General features: G+C 48.4%; 1 protein-coding gene across 29 annotated transcripts in view; it reads left to right on the top strand.

The window, feature by feature from the left end:
• Nucleotides 1-26,676, top strand: part of SCRIB (scribble planar cell polarity protein) — a 239,190-nt gene that overhangs the window by 21,247 nt on the left and 191,267 nt on the right. For 27 of the 29 annotated variants that reach the window (XR_013635276.1, XM_078851362.1, XM_078851365.1 and 24 more), the window contains exons 2-10: nt 7,961-8,078; nt 8,666-8,744; nt 9,992-10,081; nt 10,853-10,909; nt 15,619-15,682; nt 17,067-17,141; nt 17,233-17,377; nt 17,618-17,736; nt 19,013-19,212. Coding sequence is in view for 28 of the 29 variants with exons in the window: in XM_078851362.1 (XP_078707488.1) it covers nt 7,961-8,078; nt 8,666-8,744; nt 9,992-10,081; nt 10,853-10,909; nt 15,619-15,682; nt 17,067-17,141; nt 17,233-17,377; nt 17,618-17,736; nt 19,013-19,212 (947 nt within the window). In the remaining variant the exon portion in view is untranslated. Of the gene's footprint in view, nt 1-1,582; nt 2,797-7,960; nt 8,079-8,665; nt 8,745-9,991; nt 10,082-10,852; nt 10,910-15,618; nt 15,683-17,066; nt 17,142-17,232; nt 17,378-17,617; nt 17,737-19,012; nt 19,213-26,676 lie in introns of those variants that run through there. The other 2 variants (XM_078851376.1, XM_078851375.1) reach the window with 2 other exon arrangements.

Genomic DNA, 26,676 nt, shown 5'->3' with positions numbered 1-26,676 from the left:
TCTAAACCAGATGTGTACACCTCTGTCAAAGTCCTGGAATGCAAACAAGAGCATGGCTGAAAAGGCAACGGCAAAGAGGATGGGAGCCGTTACACATCCTTGTTTGGTGCCATTGGTGATGGGGAAGGCCTCTGAGTCACCACGTTCCATCATTCTGACCATCATGAAGTGAGCGGATTACAGCAATCGTCTTCTCTGGGCAGTCGAATTTATGAAGGTGTTTCACCATATAGAAAGCTTTGGTTAGGTGAACAACACCATGCATGGGTCCTTGTTCTCTTCATGAGCTTTCTCTTGTATTTGGTGGGCTGCAAAAAATCATGTCCCTAGTGCCACAGTCAGCATGAAAGCCACACTGTGACTTTGGATACACTGAATCTGCTAGGGGAGAGAAGAGTCTCTTGAGGACAGCCAGTGTAAGGATCTTCCCTGCTTTTGACAGCAGTGAGATTCCACAATGGTTTTCGCAGCTAGGTATGCTTCCCTTCCTTTTATATAGATAGATTATGAAAGCTTTCTTATACTCCCGGGGCATGGTACCCTGTTCCCACATGGTCTTAAATACTGGTGAGTTTCCTGACCAGGTGAACACCTCCACATTTGTACGCTTCAGGTGGAATGCTGTCAGGGCCTGGAGACTTGCCTGTGCAAAGCTGATTAATGGTCTTGGTAACATCATCTAAAGAGGGGTACACAGACAGCTCCTCCAGGACAGGACGCTGTGGGAGTCAGTCGATGGCTTTGTTGGACATAATGGATTGACAGTTCAGGAGACTATCAAAGTCCTTAGCCTAGCGCAAAAGAATGTCACCTTTGTTTGTGAGCAGCTGGTTACCATCTGCTGTGAGGACAGGGGCTGAACCACTGGATTTTGGGCCATACACAGCACAGACACCTTTATAGAAGGCCTTCATGTCATGCTTATCAGCCACTTTCTGCAGTTCTGAAGCCTTCTGTTCCCACCAGTGGTTCTTCATTTGCCTCAATCGGGTTTGTAATGTATGTGTGGCTTGACAGTGTGTGGCCGCCTTTCTTGTTAATTTCTTGTCCATCATGCAGGACTTGTGGGTAGTGTGCCTGGTCTCCAGTAGCCAGTCTCTCTTGGGTCATTCTCATCGAACCATCCCTGGTGTTACTACCTGACAAAGCCAAGAACCTTGGATGCTGTATTATATGTGACGTGTATAGAGAAAGTAAATAAGGAAGTGTTATTTACTCCTTCTCATAATACCAGAACAAGGGGCTACCAAATGAAATTAATAGGTAGCAGGTTTGAAACAAACACAAGAAAGTATTTTTTCACACAACGCACTGTCAAGCTCTGGAACTCCTTGCCAGAGGGTGTTGTGAAGGCCAATACTATAACGGGGTTCAAAAGGGAGCTAGCTAGATTAATGGAGGATAGATCCATCAATGGCTATTAGCCAGGGTGGGCAGGAATGGTGTTCCTAGCCTCTGTTTGCCAGAAGCCTAGATTGGGTGACAGGGCATGGATCACTTGACGATAACCTGTCTGTTCATTCCCTTTGGGGCGCCTGCCATTGGCCACTGTCAGAGGACAGGATACTGGGCTTGAAGGACCTTTGGTCTGACCCAGTATGGCCATTCTTATCTCTGAGCTTCTGTCAGGTTGCCTTAATGGCAGTCACATTGATCTTCTTTGGTGGTTTGAGGCATCTTTTGGGGCACTCTAGTGAGAAGTGTAGTGACATCATGCTTCTCACAAGCTGATGGTCTGACCAGCATTCGACATCTCTCAAACAACGGGTGTGTGACGCTGACAGACCAGCTTAGTTTGGCGCTATAGGTCATTTCACGTGTGTGAATTTCAAAGAAATGTTAAGTGTATTAGTATGCATGGACCAATTTACTTGTGATAGTTTAGTTCAAAGGGAACGTTAATGGCACTGCCTTTACTTGTCTATAAAGTTGTTGATTGCTTATTGCATTACATTGTGTATGTCTCTGTAATTAAGTAATCCTAGATCAGGGGTTCTCAAATTGTGGGTCGGGGCCCCCGAAGGGCTTCAGCTTTGGCCCCCCTCCCTGCCTGGGGCAGTGGAGCTGTGGTGGCGGGACTCGGGTGGGCTCCTTCTTCGGTCCCCTCCTCCTGGGGTCGTGTAGTAATTTTTGTTGTCAGAAGATGTCACGATGCAATGAAGTTTGAGTACTGCTGCCCTAGATCAAAGTGTGTATATTCAGGCGTTAGAACTTCATTAATACTAATGAATGATACTTCTATTATCTATCCCCATAAGAATGTAATGGCAGGCAATTGCATTAGATATGTCACTGTAACTAAATTACTTGTGAATGCAAAAGAAGTAGAAGGCTAAAGTCAAAGAATGGGTCATTGAGTTCACAGATCAAACTGCATTTCCTACTCACTGTCAACAGAGGAAAAGCCCAGGCTTTGGTGAAGACACCTGTCAGCTTGCCTTCTGTGAACAGGATCTATAAATACTGGCTTAAGGGAATGATCCTGCATCTCTGAACTGATATTCTTTAATGGTAGAATACTGAGTAATTAGACAGAGAGACCCAAAATTACTTTGGGGAACCCTGAGAGGCTTATGGAAAACTAGCAGATCACTATATCTGTGCTGTCCCTTTTAATCTAAAAACTTGGATTCTCCTGTGAATGTATTTTACCTGCTTTAACCTCTCAATAACTCATTTCTTTTTCTTAGCTAATAAACCTTTAGTCAGTTTACTAGAGAAATTGGCTCCAGCATTGTCTTTGGTGAGATCCAGAGTACCAATTTGACCTGGGGAAAGCGACTGGCCCTTTGGTGTGTGAGTAAACTAATGTGATGCAATATTTGGTATTGTGACCAATATCAAAGTCTAGTTTGGTTGGGTGGTAAGGTGGGCTGGAGATCCTAAGGGGACTGTCTGTGACTCCATGGTAATACTGGTATAGTGATCCAGGAGTGCACATTTGTTATGGGCTTGGTGAAATCTAATTATAGAAAATAAACCAGTTTGAGGAGTCTTCCTTGTTTTCTGACAGCCTGACCTGAGATTGGCACTCATTGTTGAAAGCCATACCACACAGCATGACAGGGTGATATGTACATCTTTGATGTCTTTAGACCATACAATTACATAGTCCAGCATGTGCCACTGTTTTGACCTGGGATGCTTCCGTGTTGTCTTATATTTGTTGGCTTTTGGAAGACTGAGAATAGTGAGATTGAACTTGAAACACTTGAAGAGAAGTAGTTGGCAATTTGAGTTTGATCATCCAAAGTCGTGATGGCCTAGCACCCTGTTCCACGTGTCAGAGTCAGCTCCTACATGTGCATTTAAAATCTTCAGGTACAATGAGTTTGTCCTAGTTTGGCACCCCTCTGATGACCCTGCTGAAATCTTCATAAAACAGGTTTCAGAGTAGCAGTTGTGTTAGTCTGTATTCGCAAAAAGAAAAGGAGTACTTGTGGCACCTTAGAGACTAACAAATTTATTTGAGCATAAGCTTTTGTGAGCTACAGCTCACTGCATCGGATGCATTCAGTGCATCCAGTGAAGTGAGCTGTAGCTCACGAAACCTTGTGCTCAAATAAATTTGTTAGTCTAAGGTGCCACAAGTCCTCCTTTTCTTTTTGTAAATTTATATGGGCGCCTTTCCTCTTAAAGCAGTTTACATCTTCTGTACAGCCTTAGCAAATGAGCAGCAATGCTTTGTTGTCTCGCTAATACACATACGTAAGCAACTGTACTTAAGGTCTGGTTTGAGAAACCTACACAGTAAACTGCATAGGTCTTGGCCTATTGACTGTGAAGAGCTGACTTGAACTAATAGCTCTAGGAAGGAGGAGTATTTCAAACCTGCTGCTGGGAGCCCTTAGCCCAGCCCCTCCAGCAGGGTGGACAGCTCCATTCATGGCATAGGTACTGTCTCCCTGCTTTTCATATAACCTTTCTCCCCCTTATCTGGCCTCTGTAGAAGACAGAAGACCTTGTTCTCTACTATGCAGTGCTGAACTAGGCCGGTATCTTACTGTGATGGGGTCGGACTCACCACTTCAGTGCCTCGTGCTGGGAATTAGCTCTTGGTTGCCAGTGCACCTTCCTCTAGTGGTGTCTCACCGCTGTCGCTTCTGCTCCACCTCTAAGACCCACGACATTCCCCGGACCACAGCGTCGTCTTCTGGGCACAGCCAGGCTGTGCCCCACTCCACTTTCTCCCCGCTTCTGGGGGAATCGGCTGTCTCTAGTCCATTCACTTGCCGCTGCGGCCTACTGTAGCCTTCGGTCTAGCCCCTCACCTCAGGGGTAAACTGCAGTCCAAATACTGGCCACCCCTCTGTGGCAAGTGGGGGGGAAAAAGGGGGGCTGGGCCCCCCACTAATCTAGGCTCTGACCCAGGGACCCTATAGCCAGTGGACACATGCTGCTGTTCCTCCAACTCCCACCGCCTGTTTCCCTAGGCCACTTCCCCCTAGCCCCTTCCTGGCCCATTGTATCAGGGGCCTCAGCCAGGCAGTCCTCAGGCTGGAGCTCCCTTTTGCTCCCCTGACCCTGTCCAGCACTGCTCTATCTAAGGTGGTACTCTAAGGCAGCCGGTCCTTCTCCCTTGCACTCTAGGGAGAGACTGACTCTGCTCTGTTGAGCAGCCCTTCTTTTTTATGGGCTTCCCTGGCCCTGATTGGCTGTTCAAACAAACCTTCTCCTGATTGGCTCTCTACAAGCCCTCCTTCCATTGGTTGGGTTTTGTGCAGTGTCCCTGAGGACTGCTTTAACCCTCCATCCACCTGTGTGGGGAAGCTGCCCCACCATACACCCTCCCCCTTAGAGACCCCCCTCCAGTCTTGTCTCCCCAGTTTCTCCCTCAGCTGGGCCTGCAGGATGTCTCTCTCCTGCTTCAGACTATCTACTACAAGGAGCAACCTGCTTCATTCTTCCAGGGTCTGAGTCCCCACCGTAGTCTCCCTGAGGGCTGCTTTAACCCTCCATTTACCTGTGTGGGGCAGCCACCTCACCACACGTACTGAACAGATTTTGTTACCCCTGGCAGCCTTCAGTGTGGCTCATTCATATCAATGACCCATTCTGAAGGTGGGGGTGGTCACCTAGTAAAGAAGGGTCAGACCAAGGTCTAACTCAGGCCCATGTGTAGCTGTCTAGGTAAGTCAGCCTCTGGGTCCGTTTTCTGGTCTACTATAAAGGTCTCCTTGCACTTGCTGCACCTGGGTACCCACCCGTGACTTATGGGCAGACAGAATAATTACATAGATTAGAAGTCATTTCTGTGTGTGTGGCTCTTAGTCTAGTGACTGAGACATAACTCTGTTCCCACCTCTACCACAAACTTCCTGTGTGACCCTGAGTAAGACACTTACCATCTCCGAGGGTGTCTGACAATCATAGGCAGATAGCTGTAGAGTGGGAGTAGTTTTTATTTATATTGCAGTAGAGTCCAGAGACCCCAATCGGGAATTAGGGCCACTTTGCAATACACGCCATACATCAGTCCCTGCCTCTTCATGGAGGCTGTGTTGAGAATCCACCAAGGGTGAAATTATGTCCTCCTTTCTCATGGTGAGTAGCCTGCTCTGCAAGTAGTCTCATTTATTTCAGTGGGAACGGGTGAGGGGCCTTTGGAAAGTGGTCCCTGACGTCTCTGCAGTGATTCAGGGAACACAGCAATTGCTACAGCCCTGTAGCCCATCTAGTTCAAAATTCAGTCTCTGACTCTGGCTAGTACCAGCTGCAAGAAACTCCCTACTGGACAATGATGGAATCAGCTACCTATAGGGAAAGCCTCTTGCCTCACCCTGTCTAACTCATGAGCTGTGTTCCCAATCTCCTTTTTTGAATGTTGCTAAGTAAGCTCTTAGTCTCAGAAGTACCTTGTTGTAGTGAGCTGTCCAGGCTATGAGTATCTTTCATGATAGAGGCTTGCCTTCTGTCAGTAGAATTTTCTATAGACGTGCATGTGCATCGTCTTCCTTAGCTGATCGTTTTGAGCATAGGGTATGTCTACACTGCCTACATTATGACGCGGCCACAACAGTGCTGCCACGACAGCGCTGTGACATGGGCAGCGTAGACATGCTTTTTCGCCGTGGGAGAGCTCTCCCCGCGATTTAAAAAAACAAACAAACAAAAAACACCCTGAACGAGCGGTGGTAGCTTTATCAACAGGAGCTGCGGCTTCTGGCGATAAAGCACTGTCTATTCTGGCGCTTTTCAGCGCTAAAACTTTTGTCGCTCAGGGGTTGTTTTTTTTCACATCCCTGAATGACAAAAGTTTTAGCGCTGAAAGTGGCAGTGTAGACACAGCCATAGAGACAAAAACCTGCATCTTACCTACTGCCTCTGTTCAGCTTTCAATGGGTCATACTCCTGACCAGTCTCAAGGGGATCCCTGAATGGCTGATTGCCTCAGCAAGGCTTGCTTCCCTCCCCAGTTCCAGCATACTTCTTCCCTCCTATCCTCCACGGCACTGGTCACAGGAATTGTTTACGCTGGGGCAGTGCATGTGGTCTCTCACTTGGACTTCCAAATGGTTGGGCTGAGCCATGTCCTGAAGTGAGGGAGTTAGAATGGAAACTTCATACAGCCTTAGCCCTATACAGTAGTACACATTATGGCCCAGCACCTAGTGCTTTTGGTGCTGTAGCTTATTTCTTTGGTACCCATGCAGAGCAAAGCAGGGTCCTAAGAGAACAGGGAATAGTTCTCCAAAGCTCTGGAGAGCAAGGTACAGTTACCAGCTCAGTCCCCAGGCTGGCTTGCTCCCTCCCTCCTGAGTGGCCCTGTCTTGCAGTAGCTGGAACCCGTCCATGGCCTTCACAGGACTAAGACCATGATCCTGCTCAGCTGGAACACAGTGTGAGCAGGTGCCCTTTGGTATGAGGGGACCCTAGTCCCTGGGACCCAGATGCCTCCCAGAGAATGGAGAATGTTTATAAAATAGGGCGTTGGTCCCATAGACAGGGTGCCACCCTGAGAGGGGAAGGTATATAAAATGTATCAAGAGACTGATCAGGCGGCTGGGCCCTGACTAACAATGGGAGGTCTTGAGAAATTAGATAAATGTGTCTGGGATCAGCTGTAAGCTGGGATGGCAAGCCAGGAATTGTTACTGTTCCTCTTTTATAATGAGCGGCTCAGACCCCTACAACATATGCAGATTGCAGCTGACATGGACTCTACAAGTACCATAGTCCCTGAGAGCGCACACTCTGCATCATGTGAGAAGATGAAAGCTGGGGCGGGGATCTCCCCACATTCCTGAGGTGGAGACTGATGTAGAAAACCATGTAGTGTCTCCACAATTTCCTTATTCTCCTTAACTGCTTCCTCCTACCTGTGGTGCCCAGCATCCCCTTGCATCTGCTTGTGGGCTTCCTGTTCCAGACAGGCTGATAGCCTCTCTTGCTAATCTCTCTCCTTGCATCCATGTCACCTGCCATTTTGTATGCTCCTTTCTGTTGACACATGTGGGCTGGCTTCCCCATGTCTGTGTGGTATGTACTGGCGACTTCACTAATGGAGACATCTTATGCATTAGTGTTCCTGTGATTTGCTGTGTGCCTGCAAAAGAAGCAAAGGCGCTCCCTGCCCTGAGGAGCTCCAGCCTGCATAGAGGGGAGGGGGGTGATAAGGGGCTGTAGAATAATGGGGTTGGGGCCACGACACACTTAATGACTCCATTTACTCCTTCCCTACACCTGTTCTGGATCACCAATGAGTCTGTTAAGCAGCTGGTCCCTACGGCTTCTTGCTCCCTACACGGATTGAGCCAGATAATTCTAGCTCCACCCCCCCTTGGCTGCTCAGTCTCACATTGCTTGTCTCCTGCGTGGCAGCAGCAGCCTTGAGAGGTGGCGTGTCTGCAGGAAGGGGCCTGGGCAGAAGGAAGCTGTCCACTGCTGGCAGTTGTGTAGGGCTGGGGTAAGCAGGTAGGATGAGATCCCCTATGGAACTGTTGCTGCTTTCTCCTTTCAGCCTTTCTTCCGGCTCCTGAACCTGCGCAAGCTAGGCCTGAGTGACAATGAGATTCAGAGGCTTCCCCCCGAGGTGGCCAACTTCATGCAGCTGGTGGAGCTAGACATCTCTCGCAATGGTAAGGCCAACCAGCCAGGGAACTTGGGGGGGCCTTGTCAGGAGACCAGTACCAGGCTCTTCCAGCACCCCAGTGCCCCACCCAGAGCACTGCTCCATGGGCCACCCGTTGTCACCAGGATGTCAGTGTCTGTGCCTGAAGGAAGATGTGCCCTTCAGGAGCTTCCTAGAGGGAACTTTGCTGGGAGTTGCTCTTGTGCCATGGAGTCTCCATGTCTCCGTCCTCCCACTGTGTGACAGGCTCTCACTGGGGCCTCCCTTGTCTCTACAAATTCAGATGGGAAATAAGGTGTATGTTTTTAATAGTGATAGTAATTATCCACTAGAACAATTGACCAAGGGTTGTGGTGGATTCTCCATCACTGCTAATTTTTAAATAAAGACTGAATGTTTTTGTAAAGATCTGCTCTAGGAAGTATTTTGGGGAAGTTCTGTGGTCTGTGCTACACAGGAGATCAGACTAGATGATCACAATGGTCCCTTCTGGCCTTGAAATCTATGAATCCATGTGATGGGCTTTTGCCGTACACTCTTATCTCCATGTGACTGGCTCTTACTGGGGTCTTTTTTTCCCCCTCTTTGCTTCAGACATTCCAGAAATCCCTGAAAGCATCAAATTCTGCAAATCCCTGGAGATTGCTGACTTCAGTGGGAATCCCCTCTCCAGGTAAGGAGGGGCAGGCAGTCTCCTCTCCTGGCTGAACTTGGTACATTGGGTGAGGAAGGGGGAAGCACCCTATTCTCTCCAGCTTGCCTTGCCCAGCAGCTCGTATTTGACATTCCGTAGAACTAAAATAGAAAGAGGCAAAGCCTGTGACCCCCCTGTAAAAATCAGTTCCAGGGGAGACAAAGGACAACATACTCTCAGGGCTGGCGACCTGCGTACCCACCTTGGAAAAGATTTTGATATCCTAGGAGATGGCCGTCCTCTGGATTCACCACCCGCCTCACACCATCAGAGGCAGCAGGTTTGATGAGAGTGCTGAGAGCCACACTGGAGGTGATCCAAAGCCTGTTGCTGCCTTCCAAAGCTGTCTTGCCCCTGATAGTTTCCATACCTTACACCCGACTTACCCTTTCCCCATCCCTCCTCAGAGATGAGAACCTATTATTAAAAGAAGTGGCCTTGTTCCTTTGTCAGCCCCTAGGTGCTCTGCTCTTGGTGTCCCTCTGGTAACTCAGCCCTGCTGGTTCCCAGAACTGCTCTGAGCTCCTTCCCTTTTGTCAGCATCTCTCTGCTAATACAGTGCCTGGAGCTGAGCACGTGGTCTCAGGGAGTCTACCCAGAACTTTACGGAGAGAGACTCTTCCCTTCATGTCCCATCCTGATGCCTTTGTAGCCTTTACTCCTGTGTCCTTTTGGGACTCCTCTGCCCTCCACTACAGAGTCCGAGGTGCCCACTTTCCACTTGGTGGTGATGTGCGCCAATGTCCATTACAGTCTTTGTAGATGGACACTCCCATTCCTCCTGCCCTACCCATTGTACCTTGTGGGCACCAAGGCCTCTGCAGACTGTGCCCCTTTAAATCAGAGTTAGCTCTCTGCTGCCTCCTTGTGGTGCTGGTATGTGAGCATAAGGTTTGCCAGACAGGAGCAGAACTGCTTCCAATGTGTGTGACTCCCCCATAATGCATCTAGGCAGTAGGTATTGTCGTTTGTTTGGAATGGGTAGGGCCGCAGTGAGTTTCTCTCCCTGTATAAAGGTTTGCAGGGATAGGGATTAGCTTTTCAGGGAGTAGGATGAGGCAGAGGGGACTCGGGGTTGTTTGTGCACAAACCTGTAACGGTGCTGGCTTTGTCACTTCCTGTCAGGGATGGTCTATATAATGCTGAGTCCTGCCATGAGTGCAGGGCACTGGACTAAATGACCTACTGAGGTCCCTTCCAGTCCTATGAGTCTGCTTCCTCCGTAGGCTTCCTGAGGGCTTCACCCAGCTGCGGAGTCTGGGCCACCTGGCCCTGAATGATGTGTCCCTGCAGAGCCTCCCCAGTGATATCGGGAAGTGAGTGCACTTATGCTTCTTGCTAGTTGTGTGGGGAGTGCAGGGGGGTGGGGTGGGCAGGAGGAGAGCACCCCCACCATCGTGGAGGATGCCTACACCATGTGGGAAAGAGCTCTTTATCTGAACTCCTTGTGGCTTTAGGAACATTAATGAGGTTATCCCCCACACAGTCCAGCAGCTGAGTCAGGATCATTGTTCTTGTGTCCTAGATGGCAAGTGTGGCACAAGAGGGGAAAGGACTTGCCCACAGGGAGTCTCTGCTGGAGGCAGGGATTGAACCCAGGCCTCCTGAGTCCCACAAGACCATCTTCCACTCTACTGCACATACACCACTTGCTCCCCTGCGAGTAGCTGCAGTCAATTCAGCAAGACTCTCAGCATGATGAGCTCTGAGTGCTTAGGCAGAACCCTCAGGGCCCTCTCAGAGAGGGCATGTCCTTCCTTCCCCCAGAGCAGGGCATCACCTTGTGTGTGAGGTTTGATCTCCGGGATGCAGGCTGCTCCATAGGCTGATGCCATCTCTCTCCTGTCCCCTGGACTGGGAACAGCATCCTCCATGGTGTTTTAATAGTAAGTCTCCATCAGCCCCGATAATTTGAGGACGTCTTTATTTCAACCCCAGCCCACTTCTGCTACTGGTGTACACCATGCACCCATATATACGAAGGACTGCCCTGTGGGAGGGTCTGTGCATCCGAGTTTGTCCCTGAAGGGCTCCACCTACTGCCACTCCTAGTGATTCTGGCTTCCTCGCTCCCTTTTCTCTTGCAGTTTGGCAAATCTGGTGACTCTGGAGCTGCGTGAGAACCTGCTCAAGTCCCTCCCCACGTGAGTGTCCTGTCGGGTGACTGTGGCACCTTCCTGGCTGGTCGCCTAGGGCAGCCCCAGGGGCTAACCATCTGCAGTGCAGAGCTCAGCACCCTGGCTATGGGGCCTGCAGGGCTTCAAATGAACAAGCTCTCCTTCGGTGAATTATTGCGGGTGGTATGAGGAGAAGGGGTTTGTTCCAGCAATAAAGGTAGGGAGGGACATTTGGAATCTGTTTAGCTGAGGTCATGGGCACGCTGGAGGAGGCAGTGGAATTGGAGGGCTGCTGCTCTGAGGTGCCTGGTGGAACTGCTGAGAACGTCCCTCATTTGTGGGTTAGAGTTAGCTGAAGGTGGTTTTGGAGGGCAAGAGATGATGGTGTTTATGGGGGTGCAGGTGAGGATTTGCAGTATATGGTAAAGTAGAGCAAGGGAACTGGGGAATGTGGCAAATTTGTTCCCTTTTTCTGACACCTTTGCTTTTTTACATGCCTGTCCTGGCCCAACAGCTCTCACGGGGGTGTGGGTGTTGGGCTTCAGTAGAATACTGGTATTCTCGGGCAGGTGGGGGGTAAGAAGCCAGCCTTAAAGGAGAGAAGTTGAGTCACCAAGAGTTGCTGTAAGGATTTGGGAGGGGGGGTGGGGTGACGGCGCACATGTTTGCGAGCAAAACATACTCCTCACTTCAGCTCCAGGTGGTGAACTACCAGGCCTTGTTCGCGAAAAATACAACTGCCTTGCTTTGGAGCGGGTTGCTCCCTTCCTGTTGAAGATCTCCCTGTGCTCCTGTGTGGGAGTTTAAAAAATAATTAAAAAAAAAAGTCCAAAGGGTCACTCAGTCACTGGAGGCAGCCATGACAAGTCTGACGCAGCCATGCTGTCAATGACCAGGGTTGTCATGCTGTTGTGGCTGTTAGTGTCCAAGATACCCAAAGAGATGCAAGTCACCTTCGAGGACATGCCCTTTGAGGAGAATGGAACTCTGTGGTTCCTGAAAGACCCAGGGCTACATTAAGGTCCTTAGGGACCCAGAGTACAAATCCCTATCAGAAACCCTGTAAGAATCAGCTCCAGGGGAGACAAAGAACATCATACTCTCACGGCTGGCGACTGCATACCCACCTTGGAAAAGATTTTGATATCCTAGGAGATGGCCATCCTCTGGATTTGCCACCAGCCCCACACCATCAGAGGCAGCAGGTTTGATGGGAGTGCTGAGAGCCACACCGGAGGTGATCCAAAGCCTGTTGCTGCCTTCCGAAGCTGTCTTGCCCCTGATAGTTTCCATACCTTATACCCTACTTACCCCTTAGAATCATAGAATATCAGGGTTGGAAGGGACCCCAGAAGGTCATCTAGTCTAACCCCCTGCTCGAAGCAGGACCAATTCCCAGTTAAATCATCCCAGCCAGGGCTTTGTCAAGCCTGACCTTAAAAACCTCTAAGGAAGGAGATTCTACCACCTCCCTAGGTAAAGCATTCCAGTGTTTCACCACCCTCATAGTGAAAAAGTTTTTCCTAATATCCAATCTAAACCTCCCCCACTGCAACTTCTTCAGGGATGAGAACCTGTTAAAAGAAGTGGCCTTGTTTTGGCCTGCATCGTTGGGGGGTTCCTGTGAGAGACCTGTTGTCCACGAAGGACAACACAAAATATTAGAACTTTTTTCCCCCACAGAAGGCATGAGCCCAGGATCAATACCAGGCACCTTCCTTCTGCAGTGGAACCCAGGGCTTCTTTTTTATGCCTTTCCTCTGGTTCCCGTGATCCTTGGGGTGACTTCCAGAATCAAAAGGGGAAAGGCCACGATCGTTCTCATAGCTCCACGCTGGCCCAGGCCTTTTTGTTGCAGATGTCCCGTTAGCTGCCAGTCTAGCTTCCAGGCTACTCATACCTGATCTCGTAACACCAGGGTGAGATAATCCATCCTGACCTGTATCTGGCGACCTGGATGTTATATGGTTAAGTAGTACAGAGAGAGTCTTCTTTAGACAAGTCCAGGAGATCCTAATACAGAGGAGGAAGATGTCCACCAGAAGGACATCCTCATCAAAATGAGAGATTCTTGGGTTATGTGCTCAACAGGGATGTGGGTTTTGATACTGCTGTTGCTCGACAGCTTGCTGCATCTGGAACTCTCCATTAAGGTCTACCTCTCAGCAATCGTGGTTTGTCATCTGTACAGTTGTGCCCTTTTCTGATGGTGTCAAAGTTCCTCAAGGCCCTGTTATGTACTTACCCTTGGGACAAGAACCTGTTCCTACCTGGGACCAGGCCCTTGCCCTTCTGAGATCCTTGAGGGGAGGCTCCATGACTGTCCGTGTTCCAGCTGGGAACGAACCTTCCAGCCCAAGTAGACAGACTTGTGTTAGTGGGGCTTGAGCTAGCGCGCTAAAATTAGGTGGGTGGCTGTTGCTGCTGTGGTAGACGCTCGAGTCACCCATGGTCACCATAGAGGTTAGAGTGGGCCTGAGGTCGGGTGGCAGATTCTAGCCAGAATCTTCACCAGAGCTACAACAGCCACAGGCTCATGCTAGCATGCTAAAAATAGCTCTATCTACCCGAGCTGGGAGGCTCGCCGCCATGCAGACACCCCTTGAGCCCCTTTCAGAATTCTCCGTAGTTCATCTCATTCTGAAGATGGTCTTCCTAGTCATTATCACTTCAGCCTTGTGGCTGACCCTCCCTACATGACATATCATGGGACAAAGTGCTGCTGAGACCTCACCTTGGGTGGTCTCACAATTCCATCTCACTCACTTAACCTGCCTGCTTTCTTCCTGAGACACCGCTCTTAATCAGCAGCCAAGTTGCATGTGCTGGACATTTTCAGAGCCTTACTTTACTACAGAGCCTGAATGGTTTGGTTCTCTGTGTCTCCATTTATTCTGGTTGTAGCCAACCATTCCAAGGGCCAGGCCATCTCATCGCAAAGGATAGCTAAGTGCATAACACGATGAACCTGCTACCAACTGGCAGGTACACCTCTTCCACTGCATGATAACTCTAACTCCGCCAGAGCTCTGCCTGGTTCAGAAATGTGCCAGGTTCTGAGATCTGCAAGGCAGTAATGTGTAATCCACTGATTTTTGTCAAGCGTTATGCATTGGAGTTACCTGCCAGAGCAGATGCCAAATTCCGGAGAGCAGAACTGGGGTCCCTGTTTGTTTGCAGCTGACGCTTCTCATTCCACTGGTTGAAAGGGGTGCTTCTTGCCAGTCACTTACAGTGGGATTTCACTGACACGCTTGAATAGAGAATGGTTACCCTGCAGTAAGTGTGGTTCTCTGAGATGTTATAACTGGTGTGCAACCCCCGACTGACCCTCCATCCCTGGTTTCGGAATCCTCCGCTAACACAGTCTTCAAATTGGGAGGAGTCTTAAGGAGGGTCATGGCTGCTTGATGCCCTCCCCTGGGAACACGAGGAGACTCAGGGCCCATATGTGGGTAGCCCTGATGGACATTGCTATTCAAAAGATTCTGATCTCATACGCATGAGGTGCACGTGCATCCACAGTGGGATCCACGCTGACGGCAGCATCTTGAAGAACCATGGTCAGTTACTGTAGGAGAACCATTCTTCCCCTGTTTTGGTATTTTTGCAGCCTGCCCTTTCCACCAGTCATCTCTTGGCTTTCCCATGAACATGCAACCAGACTCTTAAGTCGGTTTAGGGGTCAGAGCAGCTGCCTGCACAGGAGTCTCCTTCCAGAGATGGTGAAAACTGAGCTAGCGAAAGCCATCTGAAGAGAATAAAAGGGCAGAAGAGCTGCTGGGGGGCGGGGGCAGGGGAAGGAGGTTGTGCAGGTGTAAAGGAAGGAAGATCTCTGACCTGAGGGGGTGGGATAGCGACCCATGTTTTGAGAATCAGAGGATGGGATGGGGATTTAGGGCCAGGAGTCAATGCAGATTAACCTCTTAGCCATCTCACTTGGAGTAGTTTCTGTGTTGCCTCGGGCTGTGGGGCTGCTGGAGTGGAGACGCACACACCAGTGGTTCCAGGCATGTCTAGGACGAGTCCCCAGGGATGCAGGCGCTGCTCAGCTCCTGCTTTCATCCAGCCCTAGAAACTTGCCCCCAAGGTGCTGCCAGGACCTGGCTCCCAGGCAGGCTTCTTACAAGACCATATCCAGTGAACACCTTGTCTGCTATCATCTCTTTGCTTCTTTTTCTGCAGCACAGTGCCCAGGGTGCTCCCACATCCCCTGCAGGGACAATGGGGCTCCCAGTCTTGAGGGTAGGAAACTAGAGGGCTTGCTCCCTCCGCTCTCCTGTAACTCAGCTCCTGTGGCCCCCAGTGTGTGTGTCATTTTCCCTTAGCTTTTTCCAGTTCTCTCCATCGTCCTGTTCTCAGGGCTCCACCATGGCAGAACAGACCAGCAGCAGGTCCGGACTCTGGACACTCACCTGCTCACATGTCCCTGCTCAAAGCAGGCCTGCTTGAGTTGGTGGAGGAAACACCAGCAACTCGACTTTCCTGGGGCTCCCAGAGTCACTGAGCCCAGAGCAGACAGGACCTTGTTGGCTTCGGCCACTCTGATAGGAGGTGGGGCAGAGCCCCAACTCGCCTGAGCCCCTTGGCTTGGAGGCACCATGGAAAGAGCTATCTAGACTGACTCTTTAATCTCCTGGTGCAGGGGGGGTTCACAGTGATGTTGACTGGGGAGCTGGGGTCCCTGGTGCTAATCTCTCTCTCTCTCCTCCCCCCCACCCCCAAATGGTCTGCAGTTCGCTCTCATTCCTTGTCAAGTTAGAGCAGTTGGATCTTGGTGGCAATGACCTGGAAGTGCTGGTAGGTGAAGGGGATGGAAGGGAGGAGGTGGGATGGGAGGAGGTGGGTGGTGGTTGGGACAGTGCCCCCGTCCCCTTTGGGGATGGATGGAGGGGATCTGAAATCACAAGGAGCAGCAGGTGACTCCAGTGTGTCTGTTGCAGCCCAGTAACTGTTCCCAACTTTCTGTTCTCTTGCTGTGTTGGCACTGTGTGTTTTCCGTTGCTCATCTTGCTCCCCCCTCACATCCCATCCCCGTTTCTCTGGTGCACTCTCCCCTGCTCTCTAGCTGCCGGAGGATTTATGCCTCTCCAGTTCTGTCGCTTGCCTTTGCTGCCTCTGGCCTTTGCATCCCCATCCCAACCACCCCTTGTCATCTGCTTCAGCCCTGCTGTGCTGGCTTGCTGCTCTTCCCCTTTCTGGTTTGGCTTTGCCGTTAGAGAGAGACCCCAGCAATGGCCCATGTTATTCCCCAGGAGGTATAGATACCCAGTCTTAGTATGGAGGCCCTGAGGGCTGCAGACACTGAAACCTCCATCTAGGCCCTTCTCCTTTGTGAAAGCTGGAGACTGACACAGAGTGCCTGAGTGAAACCTGGATTCAGCTGCTCTTGCGTATTTGTTTCAGCCTTTGACTGAGCTGGAATCCAGGTGTGTTCTGTAGTTTCCACAGCTGCAGAGACAGGTGCCACAGAGTGCTGCTCCAGAACTGGCTTTCCAAGGATTTAACCTCTTGGTGAAGAAAACCTCCTAAAGCAGGAGCCACATGAGGTGGTGCAGCCCTTTCTGCCAGAACCTGCAGATGACCTGCAAGAATAGTTCTGAGGCATGAACTGCTTCTCAGTGGAGCATTAACTCCTAAACCTAACTATTATTCCCAACATGTTAGTGCTGTTAATTTGTTCCATTGCTGATCATTTTAGCAGCAACATCCAGCTAATGTGTGTCCCTATGGATGGCTGGTGGTGGATGATGTTGGTGTAGTGGGGTGGTTGGTTAATATCAAGTCATCTCTGCCCATTCCCACAAGGAGGAAGGAGAGGGGAGATTTATTCCTTCTGAGGCGAAAGCCTCTGAAGCCTTCACTCACCTCTCACCCCTCTGTGGGACCAAACAATCTCAATTATCCTCTTCTCGCCTGCTCCTGGGGACCTTTTGCAGCCAGCATGGCCAATCTAGAAACCAGCAGCATATCAGCTGATATCTTCCCCAATACCTGGTCTTCCGTGTCACGTACCCTGGCTTGCTTACTTCCCCAGCAGTCTGTGGTGAATGGCCTTGAGAAGGCGGCAGAGCTGCAGTGTCTGTCATTGCTGGATCGTGGTGATTTGGGAACAGCCTTTATCCCAGAGCAGGTGCTCTCCTGTAGCAAGGGGCTAACACTCTGCTTTCTTGTTCTGTTGCAGCCAGACACTCTGGGAGCATTACCAAACCTGCGGGAGCTCTGGCTAGACCGAAACCAGCTCTCGGCCCTGCCCCCGGTGAGTACTCACTCCATGAGTGTTGCCTTGCTGCTGTGCTCCCTACTCCATCACTCCCTTGAGCCAAGTGGTGTCTCCTTTCCCCTCCCAGGAGCTGGGGAATCTTCGGCGCTTGGTCTGTCTGGATGTGTCTGAGAACAAGCTGGAGCAGCTGCCCAGTGAGGTCAGCGGGCTGATGGCACTGACAGACCTACTGCTGTCACAGAACCTTTTGGAATGCATACCTGATGGGATTGGTAAGTGCGCTGGAGCGAGGGTTATCGTGTTTGCGTGGGTACATTATTACCCCATTGGAAAGGGAGGGAGCCCTGGATGGGAAAGTATGGGACAGGAGCAGGGACCATGTCACCCTGTGGATGGTAACAGTGAACTAAGCCCTGCTGGGAGGGTAAAGGATGGATGATTTGGCTGAGCAGTGTGGGCAGGGCCCATATCGCTTTCTGGTGCAGTTCATGTATGTCTCTCCCCGTGCTCAGGTCAGCTGAAGCAGCTTTCCATCCTAAAAGTGGATCAGAATCGGCTGGCTGCGGTGACTGAGTCGATTGGGGACTGTGAAAATCTCTCGGAGCTCATCCTGACAGAGAATGTGCTGACAGTATGTGTTCTGGCAGTCACGCCAGCCCTTATTGTGCTGCTTAGCTCAACCCCTTACTGGCGGCCCTGCTCCATGCCAGACTGTCATCTCCTTGGGCTCTGCCCACAAGCTGCTGCTTTGGGAGTTGCAGCCAGCACCACACAGGACTCAGGGCCCTTGACCTCGACCATGGGCCATAGTCTTCAGTGAGCTGCACCTGCTGTGCTCCTCTCTGGTGATGCGAAACCACAGTCCGTCCTTGGGAGATCCCTGGATGAAGCTGATGTCATCTCATGAGTTGGCTGAAGAATCCCCTGGGCTCTCCGAAGTGGATCAGCCCGAGTCCTTCTAGCCCAGTGGCCTGTCTCAGCCAGGGCCAGCACCAGATGACTGTGTACTGGTAGGCCCCAGTCGGGGACCAGGGCCCCATTGTGCTGGGTGCTCCATAGGCACATGGTAGAAAATGGTCCCCAACCCAAAGAGCTCAAAATCTTAGCACAGATGGGTAAATAACACGTGAGGGGAAGGACAAGGTGCTTCCCAAAGGCGGTGAACTCCCATCCTGAGCAGTTAGGGAATAACTTGCCCAAGGTGGAGCTGTTACCCACTCCCTATCAGTCAGACGCTGCCTTATGCCCTCAACTAGGAAGAGTTTATGTGCGTTCTGTTTTTTCCCCTCCATCCAGTGTAACAGTAGACCAGAGTAGACGGGAGCTCCCCCCACAGCCAGTGTTCCTGCCCCTCTCCCTACAGTGCCCCCTGCTGGGAGAAGCTGGGGCTGGAGTAGATGGGAGCTCCTGCCACAGCCAGTGCTCCTGCTCTGCTCCCCACAGTGCCCCGTGATGGGAGAGGCAGGGATTGTGGCTGTGATGCAGAGGGAGGTGATGATTTTCACCAGCAGTTATCAGTTGCTGAGGGATGTAGGTGTTGCTGTTCTTCCCCTTGCCATGAGATGACAGACAGCTAAACTTCTTGGCTATCTTCCTGGCTTGGCTAGCCAGGATGGGCAGGCATGCAAAACCATGCTTTGAAGTGTCCCTAGCCTCTGTTTGCCAGAAGCTGGGACTGGACAACAGGGGAAGGATCACTTGATTACCTGTTCTGTTCTTGCCCTCTGAAGCTCCTGGCGTTGGCCATTGTGTGAAGACAGGGTACTGGGCTAGATGGACCATTGGTCTGACCCAGTGTAGCCGTTCTTATGTTCTTTCCCCTTTATTTTGCTTTGGGGTTGTGAGGCCCACTGTAGTGAAGACTCTGGCATCATGGTTTCTGTGCTGTCGCTCTATCTCCCATCCAGGCCTTGCCAAAATCCCTGGGGAAGCTGACAAAGTTGACAAATTTGAATGTGGACCGGAACCGGCTGACAGCGCTTCCCTCTGAGATTGGGGGCTGTGCCAGTCTGAATGTTCTGTCCCTGCGTGACAACCGCCTGGTGCTTTTGCCTCCAGAACTTGCCAGCACCACAGAGTTGCATGTGCTGGATGTGGCAGGGAACAGGTAAGTGGTACACAGGGCCTTTACGGGGTAGCCCAGGCTTCAGGCATGCCCATCATAGAAGCCACATGGGAAGGAGGAGAACAGAGTGCAGTTTCAGACAGTTGACAAGAAGGTGTGAGTAACAGTAGGGGAAATTTGTATTGGGGAAATTAGGTTCAGGTTTTGAAATGACAACCACTCCCAGTCTTTATTCAGGCCTAATCTGATAGTGAGCAGGTCCTCAAGGAATCAATTCTGAAGCACTTAGAGGAGAGGAAAGTGATTAGGAACAGTCAGCATGGATTCACCAAGGGCAAGTCATGCCTGACTAATCTAATTGCCTTCTATGACGAGATAACTAGCTCTGTGGATGAGGGGAAAGCAGTGGATGTCTTGTTCCTTGACTTTAGCAAAACTTTTGACATGGTGTCCCACAGTATTCTTGCCAGCAAGTTAAAGAAGTATGGGCTGGATGAATGGACGATAAGGAGGATAGAAAGCTGGCTAGATTATCAACTGTCTGAAATGGGCCACTCTCATTACCACTTCAGAAGTTATTTTTCCTCCCTTGGTATCCTGCTGTTAATTGAGTTGTCTCGTTAGACTGACCTCACACTTGGTAAGGCAACTCACATCTTTTCATGTATTTATAACTGCTCCTGTATTTTCCACTGCTTGCATCTGATGAAGTGGGTTCTAGCTCTCAAAAGCTTATGCCCAAATAAATTTGTTAGTCTCTAAGGTGCCACAAGGACTCCTAGAAATTAAAAGGTGCAGCTCAAAAAGTGAAATCCCTGCAAGCTGCATGGAAACTTTTTTTTAAAAACCATAATAGAGGCTCAACTTAAATGTATACCCGCAAATTAAAAAACATAGAGAACCAAAAGAGTGCCACCGTGGCTAAACAACAAAGTAAAAGAATCAATGAGAGGCAAAAAGACATCCTTTAAAAAGTAAAGGAGTACTTGTGGCACCTTAGAGACTAAACAATTTATTTGAGCATAAACTTTCGTGAGCTACAGCTCACTTAATCGGATGCATACTGTGGAAAGTGTAGAAGATCTTATTATATACACACAAAAAGCATGAAAAAATACCTCCTCCCACCCCACTCTCCTGCTGGTAATAGCTTATCTAAAGTGATCACTCTCCTTACAATGTGTATGATAATCAAGTTGGGCCATTTCCAGCACAAATCCAGGTTTTCTCCCCCCCCTCCCCCCCCCCACACAAACTCACTCTCCTGCTGGTAATAGCTTATCTAAAGTGACCACTCTCCTTACATTGTATTCCTTTTCTTTTTGCGAATACAGACTAACACGGCTGTTACTCTGAAACCTTTAAAAAGTGGAAGTTAAATCCTAATGAGGAAAATAAAAGGAGCATGAACTCTGGCAAATGAAGTGTAAAAATACAATTCGGAAGGCCAAAAAAAGAATTTGAGGAAGAGCTAGCCAAAGACTCAAAGTAATAGCAAATTTTTTTTAAATACATGAGAAGCAGGAAGCCTGCTAAACAACCAGTGGGGCCACTGGATGATCAAGGTGCTAAAGGAGCATTCAAGGATGATAAGGCCATTGTGGAGAAACTAAATTAATTCTTTGCATCGGTCTTCGCAGCTGAGGATGTGAGGGAGATTCCCAAACCTAAGCCATTCTTTTTGGATGACAGATCTAAGGAACTGTCCTCAATTGAGGTGTCATTAGAGGAGGTTTTGGAACAAATTGATAAACTAAACAGTAATAAGTCACCATGACCAGATGGTATTCACCCAAGCGTTCTGAAGGAACTTAAACGTGAAATTGCAGGCCTACTAACTGTAGTCTGTAACCTATCATTTAAATCAGCTTCTGTACCAAATGGCTGGAGGATAGCTAATGTGACGCCAATTTTTAAAAAGGGCTCCAGAGGTGATCCTGGCAATTACAGGCCAGTAAGGCTGACTTCAGTACCGGGCAAACTGGTTAAAACTATAATAAAGAACAAAATTGCCAGACACATAGATGAACATAATTTGTTGGGGAAGAGTCAACATAGTTTTTGTAAAGGGAAATCATGCCTCACCAATCTATTAGAATTCTTTGAGGGGGTCAACAAGCATGTGGACAAGGGGGATCCAGTGGATATAATGTACTTAGGTTTTCAGAAGGCCTTTGACAAGTCCCTCACCAAAGGCTCTTAAGCAAAGTAAGCTGTCATGGGATAAGAGGGAAGGTCCTCTCATGGATTGGAAACTGGTTAAAAGATAGGAAACAAAGGGTGGGAATAAATGGTCAGTTTTCAGAATGGAGAGAGGTAAATAGTGGTGTCCCCCAGGGATCTGTGCTGGGACCAGTCCTATTCAACATATTTATAAATGATCTGGAAAAAGAGGTGAACAGTGAGGTGGCAAAATTTGCAGATGATACCAAACTACTCAAGATAGATAATTTACAGGCAGACTGTGAAGAGCTACAAAAGGATCTCACAAAACTGGGTGTCTGGGCAACAGAATGGCAGATGAAATTCAATGTTGATAAATGCAAAGTAATGCACATTGGAAAACATCATCCCAACTGTACATATAAATTGATGGTGTCTAAATTAGCTGTTACCACTCAAGAAAGAGATCTTGGAGTCATTGTGGATAATTCTCTGAAAACATTCACTCAATGTGCAGGGGCAATCAAAAAAGTGAACAGAACTTTGGGAATCATGAAAAAAGGGTTAGATAATAAGACAGAAAATATCATATTGCCTCTATTTAAATCCATGGTCTGCCTCATCTTGAATACTGTGTGCAGATTTGGTCATCCCATCTCAAAAAAGATGTATTGGAATTGGAAAAGTTTCAGAAAAGGGCAACAAAAATGTTTAGGGGTATGGAACGGATTCCGTATGAGGAGAGATTAAATTAGACTGGGACTTTTCCCCTTGGAAAAGAGATGACTAAGGGGGGATATGATTGAGGTCTATAAAATCATGACTGGTGTGGAGAAGGTAAATAAGGAAGTGTTCTTTACTCCTCATAACACAAGAACTTAGGGGGTCACCAAATGAATCATAGAATATCAGGGTAGGAAGGGACCTCAGGAGGTCATCTAGTCCAATCCCCTGCTTAAAGCAGGACCAATTCCCAACTAAATCATCCCAGCCAGGACTTGGTCAAGCCTGACCTTAAAAACTTCTAAGGAAGGAGATTCCACCACCTCCCTAGGTAACCCATTCCAGTGCTTCACCACCCTCCTAGTGAAAAAGTTTTTCCTAATATCCAATCTAAACCTCCCCCACAGCAACTTGAGACCATTACTCCTCATTCTGTCATCAGCTACCACTGAGAACAGTCTAGATCTATCCTCTCTGGAACCCCCTTTCACGTAGTTGAAAGCAGCTATCAAATCCCCCCTCATTCTTCTCTTCTGCAGACTAAACAATCCCAGTTCCCTCAGCCTCTCCTCATAAGTCATGTGTTCCAATCCCCTAATCATTTTTGTTGCCCTCCGCTGGACTTTTTCCAATTTTTCCACATCCTTCTTGTAGTGTGGGGCCCAAAACTGGACACAGTACTCCAGATGAGGCCTCACCAATGTCAAATAGAGGGGAACCATCACGTCCCTCAATCTGCTGGCAATGTCCCTATTTATACATCCCAAAATGCCATTGGCCTTCTTGGCAACAAGGGCACACTGTTAACTCATATCCAACTTCTCATGCACTGTAACCCCTAGGTCCTTTTCTGCAGAACTGCTGCCGAGCCTTTCGGTCCCTAGTCTGTAGCGGTGCATGAGATTCTTCCTTCCTAAGTGCAGGACTCTGCACTTATCCTTGTTGAACCTCATCAGATTTCTTTTGGCCCAAAACTCTAATTTGTCTAGGTCCCTCTGTATCCTATCCCTCCCCTCCAGCGTATCTACTTCTCCTCCCAGTTTAGTGTACTCTGCAAACTTGCTGAGGGTGCAATCCACACTATCCTCCAGATCATTTATGAAGATATTGAACAAAACTGGCCCCAGGATCGACCCTTGGGGCACTCCACTAGATATCGGCTGCCAACTAGACAGGGAGCCATTGATCACTACCCGCTGAGCACGACAATCTAGCCAGCTTTCTATCCACCTTATCGTCTGTTCATCCAGCCCATACTACTTTAACTTACTGGCAAGAATACTGTGGGAGACCATGTCAAAAGCTTTGCTAAAGTCAAGGAACAACACGTCCACTGCTTTCCCTTCATCCACAGAGCCAGTTATCTTGTCCTAGAAGGCAATTAAATTAGTCAGGCATGACATGCCCTTGGTGAATCCATGCTGACTGTTCCTGATCACTTTCCTCTCCTCAAAATGCTTCAGAATTGATTTCTTGAGGACCTGCTCCATGATTTTCCAGGGACTGAGGTGAGGCTGACTGGCCTGTAGTTCCCAGGATCCTCCTCCTTCCCTTTTTTAAAGATGGGCACTACATTAGCCTTTTTCCAGTCGTCCGGGACCTCCCCTGATCGCCATGAGTTTTCAAAGATAATGGCCAATGGCTCTGCAATCACATCCGCCAACTCCTTTAGCACTCTCGGATGCAGCGCGTCCGGCCTCATAGACTGGTGCTTGTCCAGCTTTTTTAAATAGTCCCGAACCACTTTCTCCACAGAGGGCTGGTCACCTCCTCCCCATGCTGTGCTGCCCAGTGCAGCAGTCTGGGAGCTGACCTTGTTCGTGAAGACAGGGGCAAAAAAAGCATTGAATACATTAGCTTTTTCCGCATCGTCTGTCACTAGGTTGCCTCCCTCATTCAATAATTCAATCCACACTTTCCTTGACTTTCTTCTTTTTGCTAACATACCTGAAGAAACCCTTCTTGTTACTCTTAACATCGCTTGCTAGCTGCAACTCCAGGTGTGATTTGGCCTTCCTGATTTCACTCCTGCATGCCTGAGCAATATTTTTATACTCATCCCTGGTCATTTGTCCAATCTTCCACTTCTTGTAAGCTTCTTTTTTGTGTTTAAGATCAGCAAGGATTTCATTGTTAAGCCAAGCCGGTCGCCTGCCATATTTACTATTCTTTGTACACATCGGGATGATTTGTTTCTGTAACCTCAATAAGGATTCTTTAAAATACAGCCAGCTCTCCTGGACTTAATGAAATTAATAGGCAGCAGGTTTAAAACTGACAAAAGGAAGCATTTCTTCACACAATGCATAGTCAACCTGTGGAACTCTTTGCCAGAGGATGTTGTGAAGGCCAAGACTATAACAGGGTTCAAAAAAGAACTAGATACTTTCATGGAGGATAGGTCCATCAATGGCTGTTAGCCAAGAGGGGCAGGGATGGTGTCCCTAGCCTCTGTTTGCCAGAAGCTGAGAATGAGTGACAGAGAATCGATCACTTGATGATTCCCTATACTGTTCATTCCCTCTGGGGCACCTGGCATTGGCCACTGTTGGAAGACAGGTTGCTGGGCTAGATGGACCTTTGGTCTGACCCAGTATGGCCATTCTCATGTTCTAAATCCCTACTCCCTGACTGACCCAGCAGCCACCTGACTCCAGCTCTTGAAGAGGCAGGACAAGAACACTGATCTCTTGTCCCCTCCTGTCCAGCTCCAGCTTCCACTGTTTTTCAGCCCTCGTATCCACTTTTTTTTCCCAAGTGTCTCACTTAGGCTGTCAGCACTCGTGGAGTGCAATGTGACCCTGTTAAAGGACAGCACAAGGGCTCAGCACCACTTAGTCTCACTAGGCCCAGGAGTGTGGCAGCTTGGCTGGCCACCCTTACAGATACCAATCTCTGTGAGTGTGGGGACCCCTTTCTCTCCAGACTGGCACAGTATCCAGAGTTTCTGTCTGGGCAGGCAGGGTCTCAGCCAGATCTCCCTTCCCTGTTCAGTAGTCCACTGGGCATTGCTGTTCGGAGCCTATGGGCAGAGGGACTTCTCTACTTCTACTTGATATTCTGCTTTTTATGCACCCAAGGATGGCAGTAGCCACAGCATTGCACTGAGAGCTCATGTTGGGGAAATTATCTGTGGTGACCTCTGAATCCTTTTCTGAGTCACTGCTTTCCAAGACAGTCTCCCATCCCATAGGTATAACTTGTATTCTTGATTCTCAGCAGCATTACCTGGGATTTGGCTCTGTTTAAAATGTGTTTGGTAAGACTATGACCATTTAACCAAGTGATTCAATATTTTTCAATTCACCTCATACGAGTACTGTAGTGCAATCTCTTTATCATGAAAGTGCAACTCACAAATGTAGATTTTTTTTTGTTACATAACTGCATTCATAAACAAAACAGTGTAAAACTTTAGAGCCTACAAATCCAGTCAGTCTTACTTCTTGTTCAGTCAATCGCTAAGACAAGTAAGTTTGTTTATGGGAGATAATGCTGCCTGCCTATTTACCATGTCACCAGAAAATGAGAACAGATGTTTGCATGACACTTTTGTAGCTGGCATTGCAAGGTATTTACGTGCCAGTTATGCATAATATTTGTATGCCCCTTTATGCTTTGGCTACCATTCCAGAGGACATGCTTCCATGCTGATGATGCTCGTTAAAAAAAATAATGCATTAATTAAATTTGTGACTGAACTCCTTGGGGAAGAATTGTATGTCTCCTGCTCTGTTTAACCCGCATTCTGCCATATATTTCATGTTATAGCAGTCTCAGATGATGACCCAGCATGTTGTTCGTTTTAAGAACACTTTCACTGCAGATTTGACAAAATGCAAAGAAGGTATCAATGTGAGATTTCTAAAGATAGCTACAGCACTCGACCCAAGATTTAAGGATCTGAAGTATCTTCCAAAAACTGAGAGGATTGAGGAGTGGAGCATGCTTTCAGAAGTCTTAAAAAAGCAGCACTCCAATGTGAAAACTACAGAACTCGAATCACCAAAAAAGAAAGTCAACTTTCTGCTGGTGGCATCTGACTCAGATGATGAAAATGAATGTGTGTCAGTCTCCACTGCTTTGGATAGTTATCGAGCAGAACGATGTCCTCTGGAATGGTAGTTGAACAGGGACATATGAATCAGTGCCATGTGAATGAATGTTCTCACTTTCAGGTGACATTGTAAACAAGAAGTGGGCAGCATTTTCTCCTGCAAATGTAAACAAACTTGTTTGAGCGATTGGCTGAAAAAGAAGTAGGACTGTGTGGACTTATAGGCTCTAAAGTTTTACATTGGTTTATTTTTGAATGCAGTTATTTTTTGTACATAATTGTACATTTGTAAGTTCAACTTTCATGATAGAGATTGCACTACAGTACTTGTATTAGGTTAATTGAAAAATACAATTTCTTTTGTTTTTTACAGTGCAAATGTTTGCAATCAATAAATATAATGTGAGCACTGTACCCTTCGTATTCTGTGTTGTAATTTAAATCAATATATTTGAAAATGTAGAAAATATCCAAACATGTTTGTTTAAATGGTATTTTTTTTATTATTTAACAACGCGATTAATCACGATTAATTTTTTAAATCGCTTAACAGCCCTAAAAAT

Source organism: Lepidochelys kempii, chromosome 2, assembly GCF_965140285.1.
Source record: "Lepidochelys kempii isolate rLepKem1 chromosome 2, rLepKem1.hap1, whole genome shotgun sequence".
NCBI classification, from domain to species: domain Eukaryota; kingdom Metazoa; phylum Chordata; order Testudines; family Cheloniidae; genus Lepidochelys; species Lepidochelys kempii.
The sequence above is the reverse complement of the archived record's forward strand: the minus strand, read 5'-3'. Positions and strand labels throughout refer to the sequence as shown.